Here is a 24332-nt window from a genome sequence, read left to right as displayed (position 1 = left end):
TAATGACAGAAGGACGGTCATTGATGAAGCAGCTGAAGACAGTTGGGCCTAGAACACTACCCAAGGAGCTTCTGCAGTGATGCCCCACAACTGAGATGATTGACCTCTAACAACCACAACTGTCTCCCTTTGTGCCATGTCTCCAACCAATGGAGAGGTTTCCCATTGACTCTAGTTTTTGAACTACTGTGGTCCATATGGTATAGGAGCTGTTAGGAAGGGTGTTCCAGGATATAACCCAGCACCAATGAAGGAATGGTGATATAGTTCCAAGCTAAATTGTATATTGTTTGGAGGTGAACTTGCAGGTGTAATGTTCCCATGCATCTGCCACCCTTAACCTTTGAGGCAGCAGAGGTCACGGGTTTGAAGGTGCTGCCAAAGGACCCTTGATGAGTTGTTGCAGTGTATCTTGCAGATTGCACACACTGTTGCCACTGTGGGAGGTTGAGGGAATGAGGTGGTTGATGGGGTAGTAATCAATTGAACTGTCCACAATGCCGCAGAAAAAAGTCTAACTCCTGATCACATTTGAGGCTTGTTCATTTTGTGCTTGCACACTTACTGTGCAGGAGTCCCGATTATAAATGTGTTTCCATCTACATTATAAAAGCAAGTTAAAGATAAAAAGCACAGCCTAAATTTAGCCCAGATGCAAAGAAATCTCATCCACCGCATGTTGAAAGGTTGCAGTTGAGATGCCTCATTGTCAATGTTGACTTAAAGAATTGACAGTCTCATTTCAGTATTGTTTCCTACAATAGAACAGAAGTTCAAAGCTGTGAATTGCTCTTTAGGGCTGAGAGCCTTAAGTCATGAATCAATAACATTCATGGCAGAAAAGCTTCAAGGTCTTTAACAAACATAAAACGAAAAATCCTTTCAAGTGAAAATCTGATGTAAATGGGTCACGTTTACTGAAACATTTTGTTGATTTTAAGCTCTCTCCTGTATGCATTTCCACAGATCTTTTTTCCAGACAGAACTCATGGTTAAAGGAGACATAATTAACATTAAGATAGAAACAAAATCTGTTGCAATAAAGGACAAGAAGGGAATAAGAATCTGGGGACATTTCAGCTGCCCACAAATAAATTGGGAAGAGCTAAGGAAAAAGGAATTAAGTTTTTACAGTACATTGGCTCCTTCCTCACCAAGTATGTAAGAAGGCCAACAGTCAGTCATTCTGGGATCAAGTAAAAGGAAATGAACCAGAGAGATAGGAGATGTGTACAGGAACATCAAGACATAAGCAACTGAAATATAATGAGGTTTAAAATGGTGGTCGAGAAAGACATCTAAAACAATGACCGAGAAAGATATAAGTTAAAAGGTCAAAGTAATAGATTAGAAGAAAACAAATTTTGAGGAGATGAGAATGATAAGGGAAGATAAACTGATTTTAAAAAATGGACAGTCAGGGACAGAACATCAGTGGAAAATGTTTTCTAATTTAACAAAGCTCAGAAGGAATATTTTACTAATTAACAGGAACAAACTTGTCAATAATAAAACATCACAGATAAATAAAGAAATAACAGTAACATGGCAAGTAAAGAAAGAGGCATAAACCAAGCACATAGATAATAAAGAAAACGATAACAAACAGGGCACAGAGAAATCAAGAAGTAAATCACAAAGACAGTTAGGAAAGCAAGAAGGCACTATGGAATTATTTTATTGAGGAGTTTTATTTAAAAAATGATAAACATACAAAAAAAAAGAAAACTCAGGATTGAGCCATCAAATGATGCACAAGATAAACTAATAGGTGACGGTGCATTATGGTCACTCAGGAGCCTGAGTTGCTGTGGCAACAAACACTTATATATGGGCAAAATACTGCAGATACTGAAATTTAAACAAAAACAGAAAATGGTGGAAAAACTCAGCAGGTCTGACTCGAAACATTGGCTCTATTCTGTATCCACAGATGCTGTCAGACCTGCTGAGTTTTTCCAGCATTCTGTTTTTGTTGCATTTTCATATGCTTGTTGCAATCTGGAGCTAAGGACAGTGAAAGGAGAAGCTCCAACTTTCTTTTCATCACATGGCTGACCAGAAATCTCTCCCGCTCATACTGCCCTACATGGCTTGTGTTGGGAGGATCGTCAGGTTCACACCCTATCTCTTTGGCTGTATTATGAGCACATTTTCCTTGGCCATCAAATCCTGGAGTGGGCCAAACCTTGGGGGTTTCTGGCTCAGAGGCAGGTGCTAACTCCTGCACTGCAGGATCTCGTAAAGCCAGTATTGACAATGAAAATAGCAGCAATATCGAATAGTTACTTTGCCTTAGAATTTACCAAGGAAATTTACATGTGGACGTTGTAACATAAGAACATAAGAAATAGGAGCAGGAGTAGGCCATCTAGCCCTTCGAGCCTGCCCCGCCATTCAATAAGATCATGGCTGATCTGTCGTGGCTCAGTTCCACTTTCCCGCCCTCTCCCCATAACCCTTAATCCCCTCTCTTATCAAAAACCCATCAACCCGCATCTTAAAAATATTTAGCGAGGCAGCCTCCACCACTTCAACGGGCAGAGAATTCCAGAGATTCACCACCCTTTGAGTGAAGAAGTTCCTCCTCAACTCCGTTCTAAACCGCCCCCCCTTTATCTTGAGGCTGTGCCCCCTAGTCCTACTGTCTTTTTTGAGCGGGAAGAGTCTCTCCACCTCTATCCTATCCATCCCATTCATCATCTTATACGTCTCAATGAGATCTCCCCTCATTCTTCTAAACTCCAACGAGTACAAGCCTAGTTTATTCAGCCTCTCCTCATAGCTCAACCCCCTCAACTCCGGTATCAGCCTAGTAAACCTCCTCTGCACTCCCTCTAAGGCCAAAATATCTTTGCGCAGGTGCGGCGCCCAAAACTGCACACAGTACTCCAGCTGCGGCCTCACCAATGCCCTATACAGCTGCAGCAAGACCTCCCTACTTTTATATTCAATCCCCCTCGCTATGAAGGCCAGCATCCCATTCGCCTTCCTGACCACCTGCTGCACCTGCAAGCTGGGTTTTTGTAAGGGTTCCCCTTTCCTCCTCAAAGCCCCTCCCTACACTCAGGTCTGTGATGCCAAATTCCTGTGTGTATGGTTTGAACAGAATGACCAGCACGACAAGTTTCTTCTGATAATTCACCATTATTTTGTTGAACCACCCACAACCCTCAGAGAAGGTCTGCATTCAGCAATTGCGAAATACAATTACATTATCCAGAGCCCTGTCCCATTCAGGGCTCAACGCTCATCTTGATCCTAATACTGATACTTCTGTGATTTGTTAAAAAAAATTAAAAAACCAAAATTTAAAGCAACCCCGCACAAAGATACCATTACCCATTTTCAACAGGTTAACTCGGTCCCTCCAGATTTTTTGAAACTTTGTCAAAAAGGAAAGGGTGGGTGGAGTCTTTTTGAGCCCACCTCTTCAGCAACTTAGACTCTTGAAAGATCAGGAGCCCAGTGTAAAAAAGTAGATAAAAGGAACACCCACAGACACAGAAAACCCTCCACACAGACCTCCGTCCTCCACCACGGAAGCTCTGACACCTTCCCCACTTGCACTGTCCTCTGCCACTGACCCTCGTGAGGTCCAGTTATGACCCATTTCCCCCCATTGGATTGTGTTTGTCAGGTGCATATTGTGAGGGACCTGTTGTGAATGAGCATTCCAACATGGGGAAACAATCAGGCATAAATGCAGAGGGCCGGCAGATTCTCATGTCGGCCTGTTTGCGGGATTCGCGCATGCGTCCCTGCCCCGATAGCACCAAGACCATTTAAATGGTTATTTTAATATAATTTAAATGTAATTAGCGGGCCTGGGACTGAAATCTCTGGGCCCACTAGCATTTCCCGCTCCCCCTTCCACTGCCAGAGAGGTTCACTCCAGCAGGGATTAGAGTGTCTCCCCACTAACAGGGAATGAGTGGCCCGACTTGCTGGAGTCCCCCAGAAGGTTGTGGGGCCTTGGACATTGGTACCTTGGCAACGCCAGCCTGGGCTCTCTGCCCAAGGGACAAATTACCAATGTTGGGGGCACCTTGGCACTGCCCATAGGGTGTGGGGCAGTGCCAAGGTGCGGGGCCTAGTGGACCAATCTGTGTGGTGGGGGGAGGCCCACTGCCTCTCTGCAGACAAGATCAATGGGGGAAGGAAAGAGACCAGCGGTCTAGAGGGAGCTGGAGAGCTGGTGATGCGAAGGTCGTGGAGCTGGCCAGCAATTGGAAGTGCGGGGCTACTGCGCTTGTGCTGATCTTGGCACTGACAGATCGACGCAAGTGCAGTGGCATGCTCAGGGCTATGCTGCCAGCCTCTCCAGCGGGGATAGGCTCACTCCTAGTTTTTAGTGATATACATGCTAGTGACCTCTGCAGTGCACAGAGTGTGGGAGATTCTTCTTTGAACTCTCACTGAAAAAACCAGCGTGAAATACTCCAGTTTCCATGCAAATTCAACATGTGGAATTTTTTTGGGGAGAGTTCCAGCCCTGATAGGCACATAAATGGGGATACAGACTTTTAAAAATCCCCTTCTATGTCCTGTCCAGAAACCTTCAGAAAAATCCTCAGGCCAACATCACCATGATATGGCCAAGAATATTTCTAATCCTGGTATGTCAGATGTTGAGTCTTGAGTCTTGATTCTCTTTATGACTGCAGTCCACATACTCAGATTTGCTGTTTTATAATAATTTAACTCAGCAAAATTAAATTCTGTTGTTCCAGTGTCCAGTTAGTTGATTCCATACAAAGTCCAGATAATATTTTTCAGCTCCCTTTGGTTGAAACAATACAAGGTTTTCCATGGTAGACGTACCCAGGCGAATGTTAGCAGGCCTCATCTTACAAGAAATTCTCCTGCAGTTTGAGGCGATGCAGTAACAGCATTTGGCTTCCAACATTAATGTGAAAGTTTCAATGACCCAATTCCAGTACTGTTGTCTGTGGTGCAGTCCTTAGTTGCATACTTGATTTTGATGATATTTCATTTGTGGCATTGTGTTGGGTAATCAGATTTTAGTTAATGCCAGTTTAAAGCATTTCCCTGGTATTGTTGTTCACTGACAGCTGTCACCTGCTGAGTTCATCCACATTTTCTATTTTTAATTCCAAATGGATGAGTCACTGGCCGGAATCTTTCGCCTGTCGGGCGCGGGACCCCAGTGAGCAAGGAAGCAGGCTCAAAATGGCTTCTGACTCATCAGCTCCAGAAAGCTACTTCACACTGGCTGGCCGATTCACACAAAACCAGTGTGAAACACATGCTGGGAAAGGTTCAGCGCTGCCGGGGAAGCAGTGGCAGATTAACTACCATCTGGACCCCTAGGCTGAGCTTTAGTAAGGCCCCCTGCCCCCCTGCCCCATCCTTCATTGAATAGAATAAAGTGATGTTAAGTGACGTTAGGTAACTTATATCGTTGTACTATGCATAATTTACTACATGTATAATATCATAAAGTTATATGAATCAGTTACAGCCCTGTTAGTCATTTGTTTTTCATTTTCTTTACATTTGTACTTTAAAAAGCTTCTGTGTTTTTTGGTTTACAGAAGTGTCAATTACAGCGTGTAAATCAACAGATCGAAGCATGTCTGATTCAATGTGCATAGTGCTAGATGACTAAATTTCTCATCGCACATTGTTGAGCGCAAATAGATTTTGAACAAACACTCACCTGAATAGTTAGTGATCATTAAGGACAGGTATATTCTGTCAGATAAATTCTGACAAATAAATTCTGGGGGTGATGCTCCTCGATTTATAGGTACTTGTTATATTAGTTCACCCACGGGGTGTAGTTATGAAAATGTATTCACCCTTAAAAGTGTTGAACTAATTTTTTTTTGGTCTCGGACCCCACCTCTCTTCTGGGCCCCTAGGCTTAAGCCTATTCAGCCTAATGGCTAATCCGCCACTACGGGGAAGGTGGGAAGAGAGTGGGTCTGGAAAAAAAGGAGTGTGTGGATTGGCGCTTTCAATGTGCTCCCTCAGGGAGAGCTGTCTCAGGGAGCTGCAGACCTGTAAAAAATAAATTGCAAAGGAGAAACGCTACAAAGAGTGTCGATGCAGCACATTCAAGCACAAATCTCAGTCCCCAGAAACTTTTTAAATTTTATTTATCATCCCTCTTCACCCCACCCCGGATTGACATTGTATCTTAAATATGAAGGCAGCCTAGACATTCGGCCCACCTGACAATCATAAAAACAGATGGGCTATGGGAAAGTGCGTGCAATCCATGGGCTAAATTAGCTGCTTGATTGTCAATGGGCACATTTCTGACTCTTGTGCACGTTCGCCGACACAAGTGCCCTGAGTAGGCAATGCTGTGAGGATGTGCGCTCAATGTCTTCTCTTGCGATTTCATGTGCTTCCTAGTCAGGCGTGCAATGTAAAATTCTGGACACTGCTTTTGCCAAATGTCCAAGTTTAGTCCTTGCTAAGTTCTAGAAACAAGCAGGATGGGGAAAGGGATGAGGGGTGGAATGGGCCGGCTTCTACGCATTAATCCCAGACTCAAAGGGCAAGAGTGTCACAGCCCAGATATGGCGGAATGCAATGCCTGATGTGGATTCTAGCTTCCAGGGCAGAATCGGGTTATCAGTTTCTTTCGGATTTTGTTTCTCCGGTTAAAGGATCCGGTCGGTACCTGTAGATATAACGATTCATTAGAACAAAGAAAATTACAGCACAGGAACAGATTCTTCAGCCCTCCAAGCCTGCACAGACCATGATGCCCATCTGAACTAATACCCCCTACCCTTCCGGGGACCATATCCCTATTTTCTCATCATATTCATGTATTTGTCAAGCTGCCCCTTCCACTACCTCCTCTGGCAGTGAGTTCCAGACATCCACCACACCCACCTCATACATTTCCTTTAAACCTTGCCCCTTGCACCTCAAATCTATGCCCCTTAGTAATTGACTCCTCCGCCCTGGGAAAAAGCTTCCGACTATCCACTCTGTCCATGCCTCTCATAATCATGTAGGCTTCTATTAGAACACCCCTCAACCTTCATTGTTCCAGTGAGAACAAACCAAGTTTCTCCAACCACTAGCAACGATAATAATGCTAGAAGATTAACACACTAACAGTGATTCTTGTGATTGAAAAGGGGTGATAAAGCACATTCAGGAACAGTATAGTAGTTAGCTTAACATCAGCAGTAGGAAACCATTACTCAAAGATATAAGAGAAACATATGTAGAAACTAAAAATATACTGGTGTACATAGATTCCAAAAGAAAGGTTAAGCCAATCTTAATGGATTCTTTGAAGAAGTTGCAAACAGAATACACAAATGTCAAGTGGTAGTTGCAATATATGTTTGGATTTTCAAAAACCCTTCAATAAGATACTGCACACTAGATCCATGACAAAAGTTGGAGCATGCAGAGTCATGGGACAGGGAGGAGAAAGGATAATGAACTGGCTACAAAACAATAAAACAACGAGGAGAGGTTAGTTACTCAGACTGACAAAAGTTGAGAAATGTTGTCCCACAAGAATCGATGCTAGGATGATTTATACTGATTTGATCAAGAAGTGCAATTTCAAAATTTGCAGACGATACCAAATTGGTGGGGTAGTTAATATAAAGGAAGGATGTGGCAAGAGACAGGAAGGCATCAATAAACTTGCAGAACAAGCATGTATTCAGCAAATTAATTTCTATGTAAATGAGTGAGAGATGGTGTTTTTTGAAGGTCATCAGATTTTGCTGTTTGGTTAATTCGAGTTTGTATGGAACAGAGAAGCAAAAGGATTTCCAGGTACAATTGCACAAATAACTAATACTACCAGAGGTTAAAAGGCCGTAAAAAGGCAAACAAATCACTGGAGTTTATTTTGAGAGTGAAAGATTTGAAAAACAGAGAAGTTATCTTGAGTTTGTATTGAGCATGGTCAGACTGTAATTGGAGTAATGTACATATTGCTGGTGGCCATTTTATGCAGAAAGAACATGGAGGCATTGGTGAAGGAGCTAAAAATATTCACAAGGATGATAACAGAGCTGAGAGAATATACTTAACAGGAAAGGCAAAACAGGCTGGGGCTTTTTTCTCCAGAAAAGAGAAGGCTGAGGGGTGACCCAATTGAGATTTCGAAGATAATGAAAGGGTAGAAGTAGAGAAAATGTGTTTTGACTGGTGACTGTGAGCACAGCGCTGCAAGACTCTGCTAAACAGCATAGCTTGTTAAACAGACTGCTGAGGGAAATTTGGTCAGAATTAGATGTCAATGCGGAGCAGGACGGAGGTGTGAAGTACTTTATAGCAAGAGACCAAGTAACTAAATAAATCAGAATAATGAATTAGATCTAAGAAGATGCAATTAAAATGAACCATGCAGGGGATACCAACATTAAAAGGACATGAACTGCATTAATAAAAATCTGGTATACCTAAATAATTGAATAGTAGGTAGGAGTAAGGGGACACTAAAATCAAGATATATAAACATAATTAGATAGAAGGAAAAGAGTTGACATTCTGCAGGCAGAGATTCCAGAGCTGGGGCAAAACACTCCCATCTGGGGATTTGGTTCCATGACGGGACGGGCATGTGGACTGCTCCCCATTGTAGAGACTGGTGGGAAACACAACAAATCTTCCAGGCCAGACCTAACCAGGTGTTTTGTGCATGACGAGGCAAGTCTAATGCACGTTGCCCGCCATCCTGTCTGCACGCCATATTGAAAAGGCGCCCAACTGACCTCACTGTTGAGGAAAGAAGATCGATCTCCTGAGAAGGAATATGGATCTCCAGGAACATTTTTAGGCCTCAAGATGGACTTCCTCTAAGACACTAGATCTGGAAAGTACACCTGTAGGTGTTTCCCCCAACCAACGGTTGTGGTCTTCCAGGATTGCCGGCAGCCTCCATCCTGAACTCTGAAGCCAGCCCCCAGGCACTGTTCAAGTGAGTCCCAACATTTGCATGTAAGATCGATGGAGACACGTTTCGCAACCATGTGTTTTTCGGTGGCACAGCAGAGAATCAGATGAGGATGGTCAGGCCTTCATCTGCATCCAATTAGTGGAATGCAAATGAGTTTCACACTGGTCTCCAGTGAGTTTCCCAGTCTGCCATGGTGAGTCCCAGTGGAAAATCCCACAGGAAATTCTCACCAGTATTAAACCGATTTTTGGGCCTCCACAGAATTCTCCCATCGCCTACTCCAGGATTTCAAAGATAGTATTCTCTGGATCTTTCTCAACATCACGTGCTGGTGAATATAGGAACAGCTCATAAGATTGAGGAAATGATACAGGACTTCAGGCCTCTGGGACATTGGAATGAGTTCTCAAGAAGAGTGACATGTTCAAGTTAGATGGGTCCCATCTCAAAAGCGCTTCTCAAATGTCATATGGGGAAGTTAAATGGTGCTGAGAAGGGGGGATATAAACTAATCTTACCTGGCAATAACTGTTCATCAAGCAGAAGGAATTCTTTGTTTGCAAGCAATAAAAATAAAACAAAAATTTACACCAACAATAAATTGAATATAAAGGTTTAATAAAGGAACTTCATTACTCCAACACTTGACGCCATACCCCGAGCCATCCAAACTCTCCACAATTCCCAGCAGCTTCTTATTTATACCACCGCATCATTTTGTCATTGGTTACATAGTCTACCGGGTCAGTGCACAGCATGTTACCATTGGTAATGTTAAACAGATCCAATGTTATCATCGGTTACATTCTAAAAATGAGCAGCTGGATGAAACATTAAAGTGACAAAACAATTGCTGGAATTTTCTGTCTGTTCACGCTGACATGATTTTCCAGTCCCACTACTGGCACACCCCTGCTTTGGATTTTCTAGAGAAAACCCCCTTGGCAACGGTGGGTCCAGAGATTCTCACTGCCATCCAATGATGGGTCGTCTCTGCTACCATGAACACACAAATAATACCATAGTGAAGATCAAAATGGGACAAATAAAGAAGGCTTATGACAAATCTTGATATTACAGTAGAAGACCAAGCTAATTACAGGAAGTTCAGTGGAGCTGGTGGCACAGTGGTATTGTCATTGGACTAGTAATACATTTGGGGACCCTGGTTCAAATCCTGCCGTGGCAGATGGTGACATTTGCCTTCAATAAATATAATTGGGATTAAATATTTTAAATGATAATCATGATTAATTGTTGTAAAAAGCCATCCGTTTCATTGATGCCCTTTAGGGAAGGAAGTCTACCATCCTTACCTCATCTGGCCGACATGTGACTCCAGAGCCACAGCAATGTGGTTGACTTCCAAATGAGGATGAGCAGTAAATGGTGTTCCAGCCAATGCCACTCATGTCCTGTAAAATGAACTTTAAAAATCTGGGGAAAAAGGTATCAGTGGGCAAAAAGAGTGTATGTGCACAGATTTAAGTTAATTAATTACAAATAAATTAATTTTAAGTTGCTGCCTGAGTGCCGATACAAAGTCTGTAAGTTGATGGATGGCATTGCTAACCCTAAACTCCAAGCCAATGTGTTTAACGTTAGTTTGATCACTTTTTTCAAAAATAGCACTGATCTCAAAAACTAAGCAACAGCAGCAGACCTGGTCGGGAAAAAAGGTGCCTTCAGTTCTGCACATTCACACTATCCATTTTGCTTCTCACTCCTGCGCTGTCTTATTCTTTCTCTCTCTCTTTTCTGTGCACATTCTTACACTGCTTGAAAAAGGAAAGGGACCAAAATAGAGCAAAAGGAAATCACTGTCATCTATGGCTCATGTAAAGAGTTAATGGTTTTGTTCATTTGAAGCAGATTTTCAAATTTGCAGATGACTCAAAGCTGGGTGGGAGGGTGAGCTATGAGGAGGTGCAGAGATCCTTCAGTGTGATTTGGACAAGTTGAGTGAGTGGGCAAATGATTGGCAGATGCAGTATGATTTGGATAAATGTGTGGCAGCAAAACATGGGAAGACAGATGATCTGAATGGCCACAAATTAGGAGAGAGGAATGTGCAGCGAGTTCTGGGTGTCCTTGTACACCAGTCGCTCTATGTAAGCATACAGATGCTGAGTCGATAAAGAAGGCAAATGGTATATTGGCTTTCACAGTGAGAAGATTTGAGTACAGGAGCAGGGATGTCTTGCTACAATTGTACAGGGTTTTGATGAGCGCACACCTGGAATATTGTATGCAGTTTTGGTCTCCTTATCTGAGGAAGGATGTCCTTGCTATAGAGGGAGTGCAGAGAAGGTTCATCAGACTGATTCCTAGGATGGTAGGACTGATGTATAAGGGAGATTGAGTCGGTTAGAACTCTATTCACTGGAGATCGGAAGACGGGGGGGGTCTCAGAGAAACTTATAAATTTCTGACAAGGCTAGACAGGGTGAATGCAAGAAAGATGTTCTCAAAGCTTGAGGTATCCAGGTCCATGGGTCACAGTCTAAGAGTTCAGGATAGACCGTTTAGGACAGAGATGAGGAGAAATTTCTTCACCCAGCGAGTGGTCAGCCGATGGAATTCACAACCACAGCATGTAGTTGAGGTCAAAACATTGAATGCTTTCAAGAAGCAGTAAGATGTAGCATTTGTGGTAAAGTGGATCAAAGGATATAGAGGGGAAGGCAAGACCTGCCTACTGAGTTGGATGATCAGCCATGATCATAATGAATGGCGGAGCAGGCCTGAAGGGCTGTATGGCCTAGTCTTGTTCCCATTTTCTAAGTTTCTTTAATGTAATTGATGATGTAAGCATGACATTTGGATCTGATGACCAAGAGGCTCTGAGAGCAAGACACAGAATAAGCTGCTTCCAGACAACAATATACTGAAACTGAGTAATACACCACATACTGAGAAACTGAGACCATAGATTGGTAACCCATGGATGAAGATCTTGGAACAACTCATCTTCACAATGAAGAAGAAATATTACTCTCAGTAGAGGACAGTGAAGCACGGACAAGGTCAGCAGCTATTGAATAGCTACTACCTCTCCCACAACCCTTTCGTCATAATGAGGGTCCATGTCAATGATGAAAGTCTTAGAGGTGACAATTTGAAAAGTAATGAACAGCTTTGGGCTTACAGGAAAAAACACAAAACACCAGGTGAGTACCCTTTTATAAACAATTGGACCCATAGCTGACAATATCCTTGTGACACAAAGCGTTGAGGAGAACTCAGCATCTGACAAGTAGGTTTTGAGGAGCTTCAATAATTACTTCAGCCCAAAGCAGAATTTGATCATTGAACAGGCAAGATTCAAAGGAGCCAAAGGCTGGGTGAATCCATTGTTTGTTAAAACCTTGAATCAGCTGAGCAGTTGTTGTGGCCTTGAAGCTAGTTGATTCACAACCACATTATAGTCAGTGTGCTCAACAATGCAATGTTGAACTTAACATTAGAGATAGTCAAACAGTTTGGCAGGCAGGAGGAACAACAACTACAGAATCAAGATGTTCTGCCCTGACCATCATGAGACCGGCAAAAAAGCCTGTCAAAACTGCTGAGCTGGTGGGAAGAACCCTGGTATCTATTCCATCTGGTCCAGAATCAGCGCCAAAAAGCAGCATTGCTGCTAAGACTGCCCAGCAGAGGGAGTCAAATGCTTACACTGTGTCAAGTTTGGACATTTTAAACAACATTATATGTAATTGGGATCCACAGCTCATGCTTCTCTCTCTAACCCTAACATGAGAAGCAATGTACTTACTACGAGGTCATTGTAAATAGTGTAAATAAATTGTTTTAAGAAAAACTACATATTGATTATCCCTAAATCACTCAAAGTAAGTGAAACCTCATCAAAACAGCGCACTGTTGCATATTTTACTCAGAGAGGGGTGAAAATATGGAAGCAGCACATTACAAGTTAAAGCATTTAACAGGAAGCTGGATAAACACGTGGGGTTGAAAGAAATAGAAATATACATTGATGGAGTTAGCTGAACAACAGAGGGGGAGGCTTGTGTGAAATATGAACACCAACAGGGACTAGTTGGACACAATGTCCTGTTTCTGTGCTGAAAATAATTCATAACTGTGTAATTAGTGTCTAATATAAATGGGAACACAAAAAACAAGTAAATGGTAAAACGGTGGTTGAAGGAAGAATAGGACCAATTGGGGACCAAAAAGTATGCATCCTGCTGGAGGGCGAGGCTTGGCTGATGTACCAGAACAGTATTTTGCATCTGTCTTCATTGAAGAAGACAATGCTGCCAGTGTAGCAGTAAACAGGGGATAATAGGAATATTATATAGGATTATAAAATTAAAAGGTTGGTAATCTTCAGTTTAGAAAAATCACCTCATGCAAATGAGATGATTGTCGGTGACTGAGAGATATAAAGATGGTAAACGTGGAGACTCTGTCCAAAATGTTCCAATGCTCCTTTGACATAGGAATGGAGCCTAAGGACCAGAGGATTGCAAATGTTCCACCTCTGTTTAAAAATGGAGAAGAATACTGACAACAATAGGTCAGTCAGTTTAACATCAGTGATGGGAAAACTCTTAAGAGACAATAATCTGGGACAAGATTAAGTGGCATTTGGAAAACCAGGGTCTAAAAATTGAAGGTCAGCACCGATTTGTTAAAGATAAATCATGTTTGACTAAATTGAATTAGAATTAATGAAAATGGTTAATGGGGGCAATGATGTGTATATGAACTTTCAGAACATATTTCACAAAGAAACACCTAATAGAGCAGCTAGCAATTGAAGTGTGTGGGGTTAGAGGGATGGAGAGAGTGTGGATACAAAATTGACTGTGGAATAAAAAGCAGAGAGTAGTGGTGAATGGAGGTACATATACAGTGGTGTAATCTGTGACTGGTAATAGAACAGTGCTCATTTTTGATATGTGTTAATAATCTGGATTTTGGTATACAACATTTGCAGATAACATGAAACTCACAAATGTTGTAATCTATGTGGAAGATGTGAAAGACTTTAGGAAGACACAGACAGACCAGTGAAATGGTTTTTGACAAAGTATAAAGGGGGCTGTGAGTCAGTAATCAGAGCTCAGAAATATACAATGATCGGCAAGAGAGTCAGAGCCAAACAACAAAAGGTTTATTTTACTGAGGAAGAATTGTTATTACTGGAATACACTTTCTGAAAGGGCGGTGGAAGCAGATTCAATGGTACCTTTTGAAAGGGAACTGGATAAGCACTTGAAGGGAAAACAGTCAATGGGGAAGAGGTAGGGAGTGGGGCAAGTTGAATACCTCAACCAAATAATTGCCTCAGTCACGATGGTCATAAAGCCTGGCCCTATGCGCTGTTACTCAATGATTCCATGACTTGTAATGTGGTCATAAATCAAGAGGCTAGATAAAAGATAGTTACTAATAAATATTACAGGGGATTCAGGGGCAATGTATTCATCAAATGAGTGATAAGAATATGGAATACGCAACTGCAAGGAGTTGCTGAAGCAATATAGTATAGGTGAATTCATGGGAAGTTGGATGAGCACAGAAAGTAAAGGAAGGCTATATTGATGGGGTTCCATAAAGTTGGCTGGCTGCAGCATAGACCAGTTGGATGGAATGCCCTCTTTCTGTTCTATGCATTCAATGTAAATCTTCAATTTTGATTGTTGCTCCTCTCCCCTTTACATTATTCACAATGCCTTTACAGCTGCTATATTTAGCCACAGTAACAACATAGGAAATCTGTGTATTAAATTAAGATGTAATTGACAGCATTTTGAGGAACAAAAACAGGAAGGGAAATAAGTTCAGCTATGGACTTAACTTTGTGCCATATTTTTAGCAAATTGAACTAAGGTTCTTCGCAAGCACTTTTGCACTCATAACAGTTGCAGCACAGGTCTGTCTACAGATAAAAAATATTCCATTGCCTTGGGAAATGACACTCAGCATTGTTCTTTCCTGCCAGCTGGAGTTTAGAAAGCACTGCTCAGCTGTTTTAACATGATGCCTCGGGTGCTATGTTGAAACTCAAAGCAGTGGTGTAATCTTTTCCCAGACTCAGAGGATAGAGCTATGGAGAACAGTTAACTCAGATAGAATTCTTACATCTCAGACGCTGGACTTCCAAGAATTAACTACTTAATAGCTGATTCCATGGCACATGCAATGAATAGAATGATTAATCAATTCTATAATTAAATGTAATTTCTTAATATCCTTTTTTTAATTTCTCCATCTGTTTAAATATTATTTAATCTCATGTACCCCAAATATATTAAGCCTTTAATCCATAAAGTCAATATTAAAATCAAGCAGGCTGCAAAGTGTCAAGCATAAAGTTAAGATGCTGTTCCTTTAGCTTGATGGATGTTTTTATGTGAGATTATTAAGGAATATAGAGCAATAATGGGTAAATAGAGTTGAGATACAGATCAGCCATAATCTAATAGAATGACATAACGGGATCAAGTGTCCGATGTTTCTATGTTTTTTTTCCCTCATCTTTTTCTTTGTTCTCTTCCTTTTTAAATGCTGTTCTGTAATATTATCCAGTTCTGATGATGGGTCCCCACTTGTTCTTTCCGTTATATGTCTGATTTGCTGTCCATTTACTATTTTTGTTCTAATTCGGTCCTTATAGCACATCTACACATTTGAAAGCTGCAGCAAGGGTTTCTAGATGATAATCAGGCCTATATGATTAGTAGTGTATTCTTTACATCTTAAGAGATATTGCAGCCAATGATGATGCTCCTTCTGATTGCTGTTGCTTGCAGCTACACCTACATGGAGATCTGCTGTCATGGTGTGTCACACTTTGTCTTGTGCCTTTCTCACACATTCATTGTCACTCATCTGCAGCTGTTCTGTGATGTCCAGCATCCAACGATGCCTGGGTCGACTCTCTATTTCTGCTGTTCTCCACCTTTCATTCCAGAGGAGATCTTTGCAGCTTTTCAGCTCTGATCAAACTGCACAAATGCTAATAATTTCATTTCTGGATCTCGATTTTTAGAGTTTGTTTTGCTCTTGCTATTTGGCCTTATAATCTGTAAATGGATAATTTAGCATATGTCTTGCCATTTGAATTTCAAATACGTCTATTTCCTTCCACAGATCTTTATTTCATGTTCAGGTTTCTTCATAGAACCATAGAGTAGCATGGCGGCACAGTGGTAAGCACTGCCAGCTCACAACATCAGGGATTTGGGTTTGATCCTGGCATTGGGTGACTGTCTGAAGTTTTCTCCCCATGTCTGTGTGGACTTTCTCTGGTGCTTCAGTTTCCTCCACGGTCCAAAGGTGTACAGGTTAGGTGGATTAGCTATGCTAGTGTCCCAAGATGTGTAGGTTAGGAGGATCAGCAGCGTTAATGTATGGGGTTACAGGGATAGGGCGAGAGGTGGGCCTAAATAAAATGTTATATTGGAGAGTCAATGTAGCCTCAGTGGACTGTATTGGACTCCTTCTGTACTGTAGCGATTCGATGATTTCTGAGGAATACAGGGAAAGGGATAAAATGCAGCATTTAATGAGTTTCTTTCATTGTTACAAGCTTAACTATTCTTGGTATTAACACATACTTCATCTTCACAAAATACTTTTGGCTATCTCTATCTTCCTTCTAATTTTGACATCACATCCACCGTCTTCTGAAATAACTTGTCCTAAATAGACAAACTTGGCTACTATTCTGGTGCGACACTATCCACTTCAATCTTCATTTTTTTTTAAACTGGCATTGTTTTTGTCTTTTTGATGTTTGTGCTGCAACCATATTCTAAACTTGTAGATTGTACTTGATTTATAAAAGTTTGTAGTCCTTCTTCTGATCCCGCAAGTTTAGCACTGTGTCCTCAATGTGCCAGAACTTATGTTTCTGCCACTAGATTTACCCCTGGAAGTACAGCTAGTTCTCTAAATGTTTGCTCTGTCTACAAGTTGAGTAATGCTGATGACAATGCATAGCATTATCATGCTCCTGTCTTCACCTGAAGCAGGTTTGATTGCCCATCTTCTAGCCTGATACTCACTATTTGGCCCCAATATAAGCTCTGGATAAATCTCACATCTTTACTGACAATGTCACCTATATAATTAATATTAGCTTTTGGTATTAAATACAACCAAACAAATCTATGAAGCATATATAGTGTGTGTGTTCTTATTTACTCCTAGATATTTATCAGAGATTGTTCTGAGTTTAAATCTTCCATCTCATTCCTATCCCAGGTCAAAGTCCAGACCTTGTTTCATCATTTTCTGTCTCAAATGCATTATTATTTCCTTTTATTATGATTTTCAAGATCAGTTTAATGAGATGACTCGTTTAGCTTGATCGTGCTTCATTGCTTTATGTTTCTAATGTAACTTAACAAATAATGATAACAAATAATAAAGTCACTTGGAATGCATCCTTTGGTATATATTTGGTCTCAAATTTCTGTTATCATTGCTAAATCTGTTTCTCTTTTGGATGTTCTGTTATTTCATCTATGGCTGGAACCTTTCTTGTACATATCAATTTAAAAGCATTCTTTACCTCTGATATCAATATGTTTGGCCCATCATTTAGCCTCTCTATCATAAGGACTCTCTCAACTTGGATCATCACACTTTTGTATTCTGCCCATCCTTTTGCTCCTGTATTCCTTTCAAACAAGATTTTATCATCTTTGTGTTTTATGCACCCATTATCTTCAGTTACCGCTTTCTTTCTATGGCTGGAATTTTCCGGCCGTTCTTGTTGGCAGGATCTTCCCGCTTTTGTGGTGGCGGGACTGCATTCAACAGGAAAGCCCATAGACAGTGGCGGGACAAGAAGAACCCGTGACCGCTCAGTGCTGGGCCACTTCCTCCGCTATGAAACATGCAGCGGGTTGCATGATAAATCCTGCTGCACATTTCATAGCAGATGAAACCTGCAGTGGAACATCTTTGGACTGTGGGAGGAAACCGGAGCACCTGGAGGAAACCCACGCAGACACAGGGAGAATGTGCAAACTCCACACAGACAGGTGGCGGAGAGTCCAGCTATTGTTTTCTTTTCAGTTTCATCATATTCAGATATACACATCATAATCCTATTGATCTTGACTGAAACCGGTTAAGTTGTCCTAAAACGATTATTCCTGAAATCTTCCTCATCTATGGGGCTCACTACTACAATGAGTAATGCATTCGTCCACTAATCCACTGTTGGAGCCTTGAGCCGTATTTCATTTTGTCATCAAAATTATCCTGACTTTTTTCAATTAATTTTCAGGAACCCATTATTCCAAAATAAAGTAGGATTTTGTGTGAGAGTGAGGAAGAATCGCAACTTTTGACAATTGTTTCATTAGAACCTTCACTGATTTGAGCCTATTTTTGGCTATGTCAATCTCAGGATGTCTTGCATGCATAAAATTATATTGCACATTAAGTGAAAGTCATCTGCATTTAAATATAGTCTTGAAAAAATAGGGGGATGTGGGAATGGTAGAGTGCTATTCAGCATCTCAAGCCAGTTCCTCCATTTAATTAAGTCATGACTGATTTGCCTCTTAACTCCATTTACTCATCTTTGTGATGTAACCCTTTCCCAACAAAATGCTTCTCTGTCTCAATTTGACAATTGAATTCATCCAACCTCAACAGTTTTCTGGGACAGAAAATTCCAGATTTTCACTGTATTTCTTGTGAAGTGGTGCTTTCTAACGACATCCAAGAATTGACCCATTATAATTTAATTTTATAACCCCTATCAACTCACTCAGTTTTATTAAATGCCTCAATTAGACCACCTATAATCTTCAATACACAAGAGAAACCTAGGTCGGGATTTTCCAGCTTCTGGTCCTTCCAAAGCCGATCCGCCACAACGGGTTCACTAACAGCATGACCAGCGAGCATCGCAAATGGCCATTGACTTCAGCGAGACTATAAGATGCTGCCAGTCGTCAATGGCGGGCTGCTGCTGCCACAGGAAAACACGCTGTGAGGGAATCCTGGCCTTTGCCTATGCATCCTGGCCTCATAATTGAACCTGTTCAGTCAAGTCTAATTCCAGTGATTCTGCACTGTAAAACCCCCAAGGCCAATATATCCTTTCTGAGGTGCAGTGCCCCAAACTGAGCACAGTGCTCTAACTGGAGTCTAATTATAACTTTACATAAATGTAACATTGCTTCCGTGCTGTATTATTCCAACCTGCTTGTGATAAAAGCCCAAGTTACACTGATGTTTTAAACATCAGATGACCTTTTGAACCTGCTTACTCTCTTTTAATGATTTTTCTCCTTGGACGCCAAAGCCTATTTGCCCTTCCACAATTCTATTTTTCTCACCATTTGTAAACATTCGGAAAAGCTGAGGCCCTAGAACTGATTACCATTCTCTCATCTTGCCAATTTGGTGTACATATCCATTATCTCTATTTTCTGTCCTCTATCTCCTAACTAATTTCCTACCCATGTTCAGTATGATGTCTTCAATTCCTACCTTGTGTGTGGAATGTTATTGAATGTAAATAGTATCTGTAGACATGTCTTGTCCTACCACATTAATTACCTGCTCTCCAACTGGTTAGCTTTATGGCACAATGCTTAACCCTTTACAAATCCATGCTGCACTCATCCCCATCCCTGGTCATTCCTGATTAGATGCATACAAAGTCCACTTATTCAAGACAGAGACTGGAATTATGCTAATGAATTACAGAGATTTTTGTTTTCTGTATTGCCTGCTTGGGCGTTGAAAACTTCATCTCGTTACCCTCCACTAATTTAAAGTAAAGATTATTTATTAGTCACAAGTAGGCTTATATTAACACTGCATTGCAGTTACTGTGAAAATCCCCTAATCACCACACTCCAGGGCCTGTTCGGGTACATTGAGAGAAAATTTAGCAAGGCCAATGCATTTAACTAGCATGTCTTTCGGACTGTGGGAGGAAAACAGAGCACTCAGAGAAAGCCCATGCAGACACAGGGAGAACATTCAGAATCCGCACAGATAGTGATCCAAGCCAGGAATCAAATCCAGGTCCTTGGCTCTGTGAGGCAGCAGTGCTAACCACTATGCCACCATAGCAGCAGGTCAGCAGTCAAAAGCTGTAGAATGTTGATGTATATTCATGAATAGCAAGTATAGAATGCTTGCTATCATTTACTTCCTGGACTTTGCATAGTTAAAATAATTCTTCCAGCTTCCAAATATCTAATTGTCTTTTTGTACAATTACACAATATCTGTTCTCTGCAATTGCATGGCTTAAGTGATCTTGATTGCAACCAACTAAAGAAAGAAAGAACTTGTATTTATGCGGAACCTTTCATGACCTGAGGGTGTCCCAAAGCACTCTGCAGCCAATTTAAGTACATTGGAAATGTAGTCAATGTTATAATGTGGGGAAAGGCAGCAAGCAGCCAGATGGTACACAGCAAGTCCCACAAATAACAGTGAGATAATAACTAGATATTCTGTTTTAGTGACGTTAGTTGAGGGATACATGTAGGCCAGAACTTCTCTGCTCTTTGAATAGTGTCATGGGATCATTTACATTCAGCTAAGAGAAAGGAAGGACTATCACTCAGAGAAATGTAAGTGTGTGCAGTTAGTCAATACAGTACCCAAATCACATTAAAATAATTTCACCAAATTATTATTAATTTTCCATTTAATTCCCTATTTTCCCACCTATTCTGAGACAGGTGTCATGTATTAGATGACACTAGCATGGGCATTGCAGCTTCTGCTACTTCATTTGAACTTTGAGGCATTACAGCCCGGTTACAAAATTGATAGGCATGTGTATTTTTCAACAAGAGCTTTGTTCAAAATTAGGGGCAAAATTTTACCATTTGCCAGTGGGGGTAAAATTCCCTGGGTTGCCTTCTGGTCCAACCCTGATCTGTACTCAATTCTGCGTGGGCGCTGTGAAGCTTATTGCCCATCTAAAGGTGACTCAGACCAATTCTGAGGCTAAATGGAGGGGATTGAAGGCCTCAGGGAAGCTGAGTGGGTCCCCTGTTTATGTCTCACATAGAAGGGGGGGAGCACTCCCTCAAGTTCCCCTTTTCCAGATTGTATACAATGTTGCCCAAACTGTGAGTTCTCCCGTCTACTCTCTTCCCCCCACTCCCCTCCCCCTCCAGCCCACCTCTCAATCAAGGACCCCATCTCTCCGCCATCCCTGGTTTCAGCACCCCTTCCTTATCTCCATGAGAACCTCTGTGCTTATTTATTTCTGGGCTCCAGGGTTTTGATTCTGGGGATTGACTTTAGTCCCAATCCTGACTACTGCTTCCATTGATGGTGCTGGGACTGCAGAGCTGCCAGCCACTCAGATTTGACGCTAATTCTCTGACAAGACATTTCTGCTTGAGTACGTGGCAATGACCAGATTCCAGCATCTAATACTCTGCAGATATTAGCAGGCTGGGGGGCTGCTGTGATTGGAGCAGATGCATTTTCGTCCAATTCTATGGGTGTTGGCACAGGAAACTCCATCAAAAAATCCTGCCCCTGGTATGTGAACCAAACTTTTTTTTAAAATCATTCTTGGGATGTGGGCGTTGCTGGCTAAGCCAATGTTTATTTCCGATCCCTAATTACCCTTGAGGGGGTGATGATGAGCTGCCTTCCTGAACCACTGCAGTCCACCTGGTGCAGGTACACCCAGTATGCTGTTAGTTGTGGGGTGAGGGGGAGTTTCCAAGATTTAGACCCAGCGATTGTGAAGGAACAGCTATATAGTTCCAAGTCAGGATGGTGAGTGACTAGGAGGTGTTCCCAGGTATCTGCTGTCCTTGTGATGGCATATGACACTGAGATCAATTATAGCAATTTCTCATCTCTCTAGTTGCAGTTAGGTAACCATAGCATGAAACAGTTGAAATTTACAGGTAGCAAAAACCCAATGCCTATTCAGGGAGAAACATTTTCTGTCAACAATTAGTCCACAAGTAGAACCCCATTTCAAAAAAGAAATTACTGGGACAAATAATAATCTCCAGATCACTTTGTCGCATTGATGTTTGACTTGATTTGACTTACTGTCACGTACTGGGACACAGTGAAACGTATTGTTTCTTGCATGCAAAGCATACTGTGCATCAAGTAAATAGGGAAGAAGAAAAGTAAGGAATGCAGAATGTAGAGCTGCAGTTACAGATAGGGTGAAGAGAAAGATCAGCTTAATTGGACCATTCAAAAGTCTGAAGCGAATTCAAAAGAGCATTATTAGACAGTTTAAAAGACTTATAATTCAGTTTTAAAAGTGCAGAACAGGAGTAAAAGATGAAATTAGAGAGTATGCTGGGGACAGCTTGCAAGAAGTCACCTCACTCAGGCGCCATCTTTTTTAAAAATAATCTGTTGGTGCTCCAGACCAATTTGATCTATGTCACTGAATTTTTATTTCCCGTCTGTCCTTCTTCAGAAATATGCTTACTAACCAAAGGACGGCGCACTGCCAGCGTGAGAGCTGACACCTACTGTCGACTCTACTCACTCTCTGTAGACCATTTCAACGAAGTGTTGGAGCAATACCCAATGATGCGGAGAGCATTTGAAACTGTGGCAATTGACAGACTGAACAGAATTGGTATGTTCAATGACTTTGTGCAGCTATTGCACCAGCAGCAACTGTAGGTAAACTGTTAAATTTCTACAATGTGCAGGAACAAAGGTAACAACAGCTAAATGTGTTTTTTTCCCTTTGTGCCAATTTTATATTTCATATTCAGCAGCCACCATGTTTTTGAAAAGGATAATTACTTTGCTGTTTAGTTCTGTGCATCATGGCAAAAAAAGATTTTTGAAGGTGTTTTTAATTCTTTGGAAATGCATAACCGTTGAAAATCTCTGTCCTCTTTAGCAGCTGGGAATCTCCGGTGCCTCTGGAAGTGAATGGAATTTTGGCTGGCACGTCAAATTCTCTATTCTTACTTGCAGCAGGGTGGCCACGGACGGGATCGGAGAATCCTGCCCAAAATCTATGTTTCTCTTTTTTTTGTTTTAACTTTGCACCTTCCCCTGAGCTTGAAAACTCGAGAAAAGCCTCAGTTGTTCATTGAGTAGCTCCGCCCTTTGCTTTTCTGTTGCACAGAGAAGGATGTTCTGCACCATTCCATTGGGGCTGTGAAGATTGGAGTGGTGGGGATTTTACTGTTTAATACTTCAATGTCTGCTCCAGTGCAGAGCAACTCCATTTACAGTCACTGCCACTAGTCATATGATAGTTGACTAACTTCTAAAGCATTCCCCTATTTCTGCTATAATTGATGACAAACCAATAAATTAATAACCTAAGTTGTCACTCTTTCTCTTAGTTTGCAAATCATTCAAAAGCCTAACTTTTAGTTTTTGACATTTGTTTCCTCAGGTATTTTCATTCATATCTCACCCTACCATTCTTTCAGTTATGTGTTCCTCTTTGACTTGTTTGTCACTGTTAATCCACTGGGAAGAATTTAATGCCTTGCTCTTGTGAGTTTGATGATGGAGGGTAGTATTGAATCAAACAGGAAGGTGATGGTGGGGACCTTCCATCCGCCTGCCATGGCATGAATGCCCACTGACGGCCTTCCCAAGCCACTGAAAATTGAGACCTTTAGGTAAACAATTAATGCCAACTTAAGGGCATCATCCCACTGCCACCCACTATGACAAGCAAACACAGGCAAGGTCCTTGATCCCGGGGAAGGCCTGCTACTGTTGGAAAAACAGTAAAACTGGGAGCTAAGAAAACTGGATTGGACCGGTCTTGTACACTTTAAAATGGAACACCAGTAAAATAGGGAAATAAGAATACCCATCTGAACTGTTTTTTCCCTTCCGAGTGGCACTTAATTTGGTGGTCCTTCCCCAAATACGGCTCAGTCACTCGCTAACTGGAGAGCCAGCAGATGAGACCACAACAGCCCGCCTCTGTCTAAATGCAGCCCTATTCGCTTTACTAAATTGTTACTGCGAGTTTTGAGTTGCTTACAGAGAGTATGTCCAATATAATTTTTTTTTACATGGACACTTAAGATTAATTCCTGTATTTGATGCTTCCAGAGCTAAAATTTGGTGGACTAGGGGGTACATCTCAAGCATTTGGGCACACATCCAATACATAGCCCCCATGAATTTATATCCATTTTAGCCTCTGGAATTTTCTAACCTAATGGAGCATTCTGAGGGCAAGTCATCTGGAGCATGCCCAAATTTCCCGTCTGTGCCACAGTATGGAAAGTTTAACACTAGGTGTGCAAAACAAAAAAAAAATCTATGTACGTTTTCACAGAACAAGGGGTAGCTATTCAGAAACCCTGGCTCCATATCGTAGAGCACAGTTAATGCTTATGTTTAAATATTTTAAACAGCAGAAGAATGGATTAGGAGGATACACTAGATAAACGGAATAGCAGCAATTTCCTGTC

The 24332-nt window shown here is 41.5% G+C and overlaps 1 protein-coding gene across 3 annotated transcripts in view; it reads left to right on the top strand.

Moving 5' to 3' along the window:
• The window catches only part of LOC145340919 (potassium/sodium hyperpolarization-activated cyclic nucleotide-gated channel 1-like), a 279038-nt gene that overhangs the window by 218020 nt on the left and 36686 nt on the right, over nucleotides 1–24332 (top strand). For all 3 annotated transcript variants that reach the window (XR_013886320.1, XM_080185500.1, XM_080185514.1), the window contains exon 7: nucleotides 22346–22510. Coding sequence is in view for 2 of the 3 variants with exons in the window: in XM_080185500.1 (XP_080041626.1) it covers nucleotides 22346–22510 (165 nt within the window). In the remaining variant the exon portion in view is untranslated. The remainder of the gene's footprint in view (nucleotides 1–22345; nucleotides 22511–24332) is intronic.

Source organism: Carcharhinus amblyrhynchos, chromosome 1, assembly GCF_965287045.1.
Source record: "Carcharhinus amblyrhynchos chromosome 1, sCarAmb.v2.hapA, whole genome shotgun sequence".
In the NCBI taxonomy this organism is placed as follows: domain Eukaryota; kingdom Metazoa; phylum Chordata; class Chondrichthyes; order Carcharhiniformes; family Carcharhinidae; genus Carcharhinus; species Carcharhinus amblyrhynchos.
This window is presented reverse-complemented; position numbering and strand designations above follow the sequence as displayed.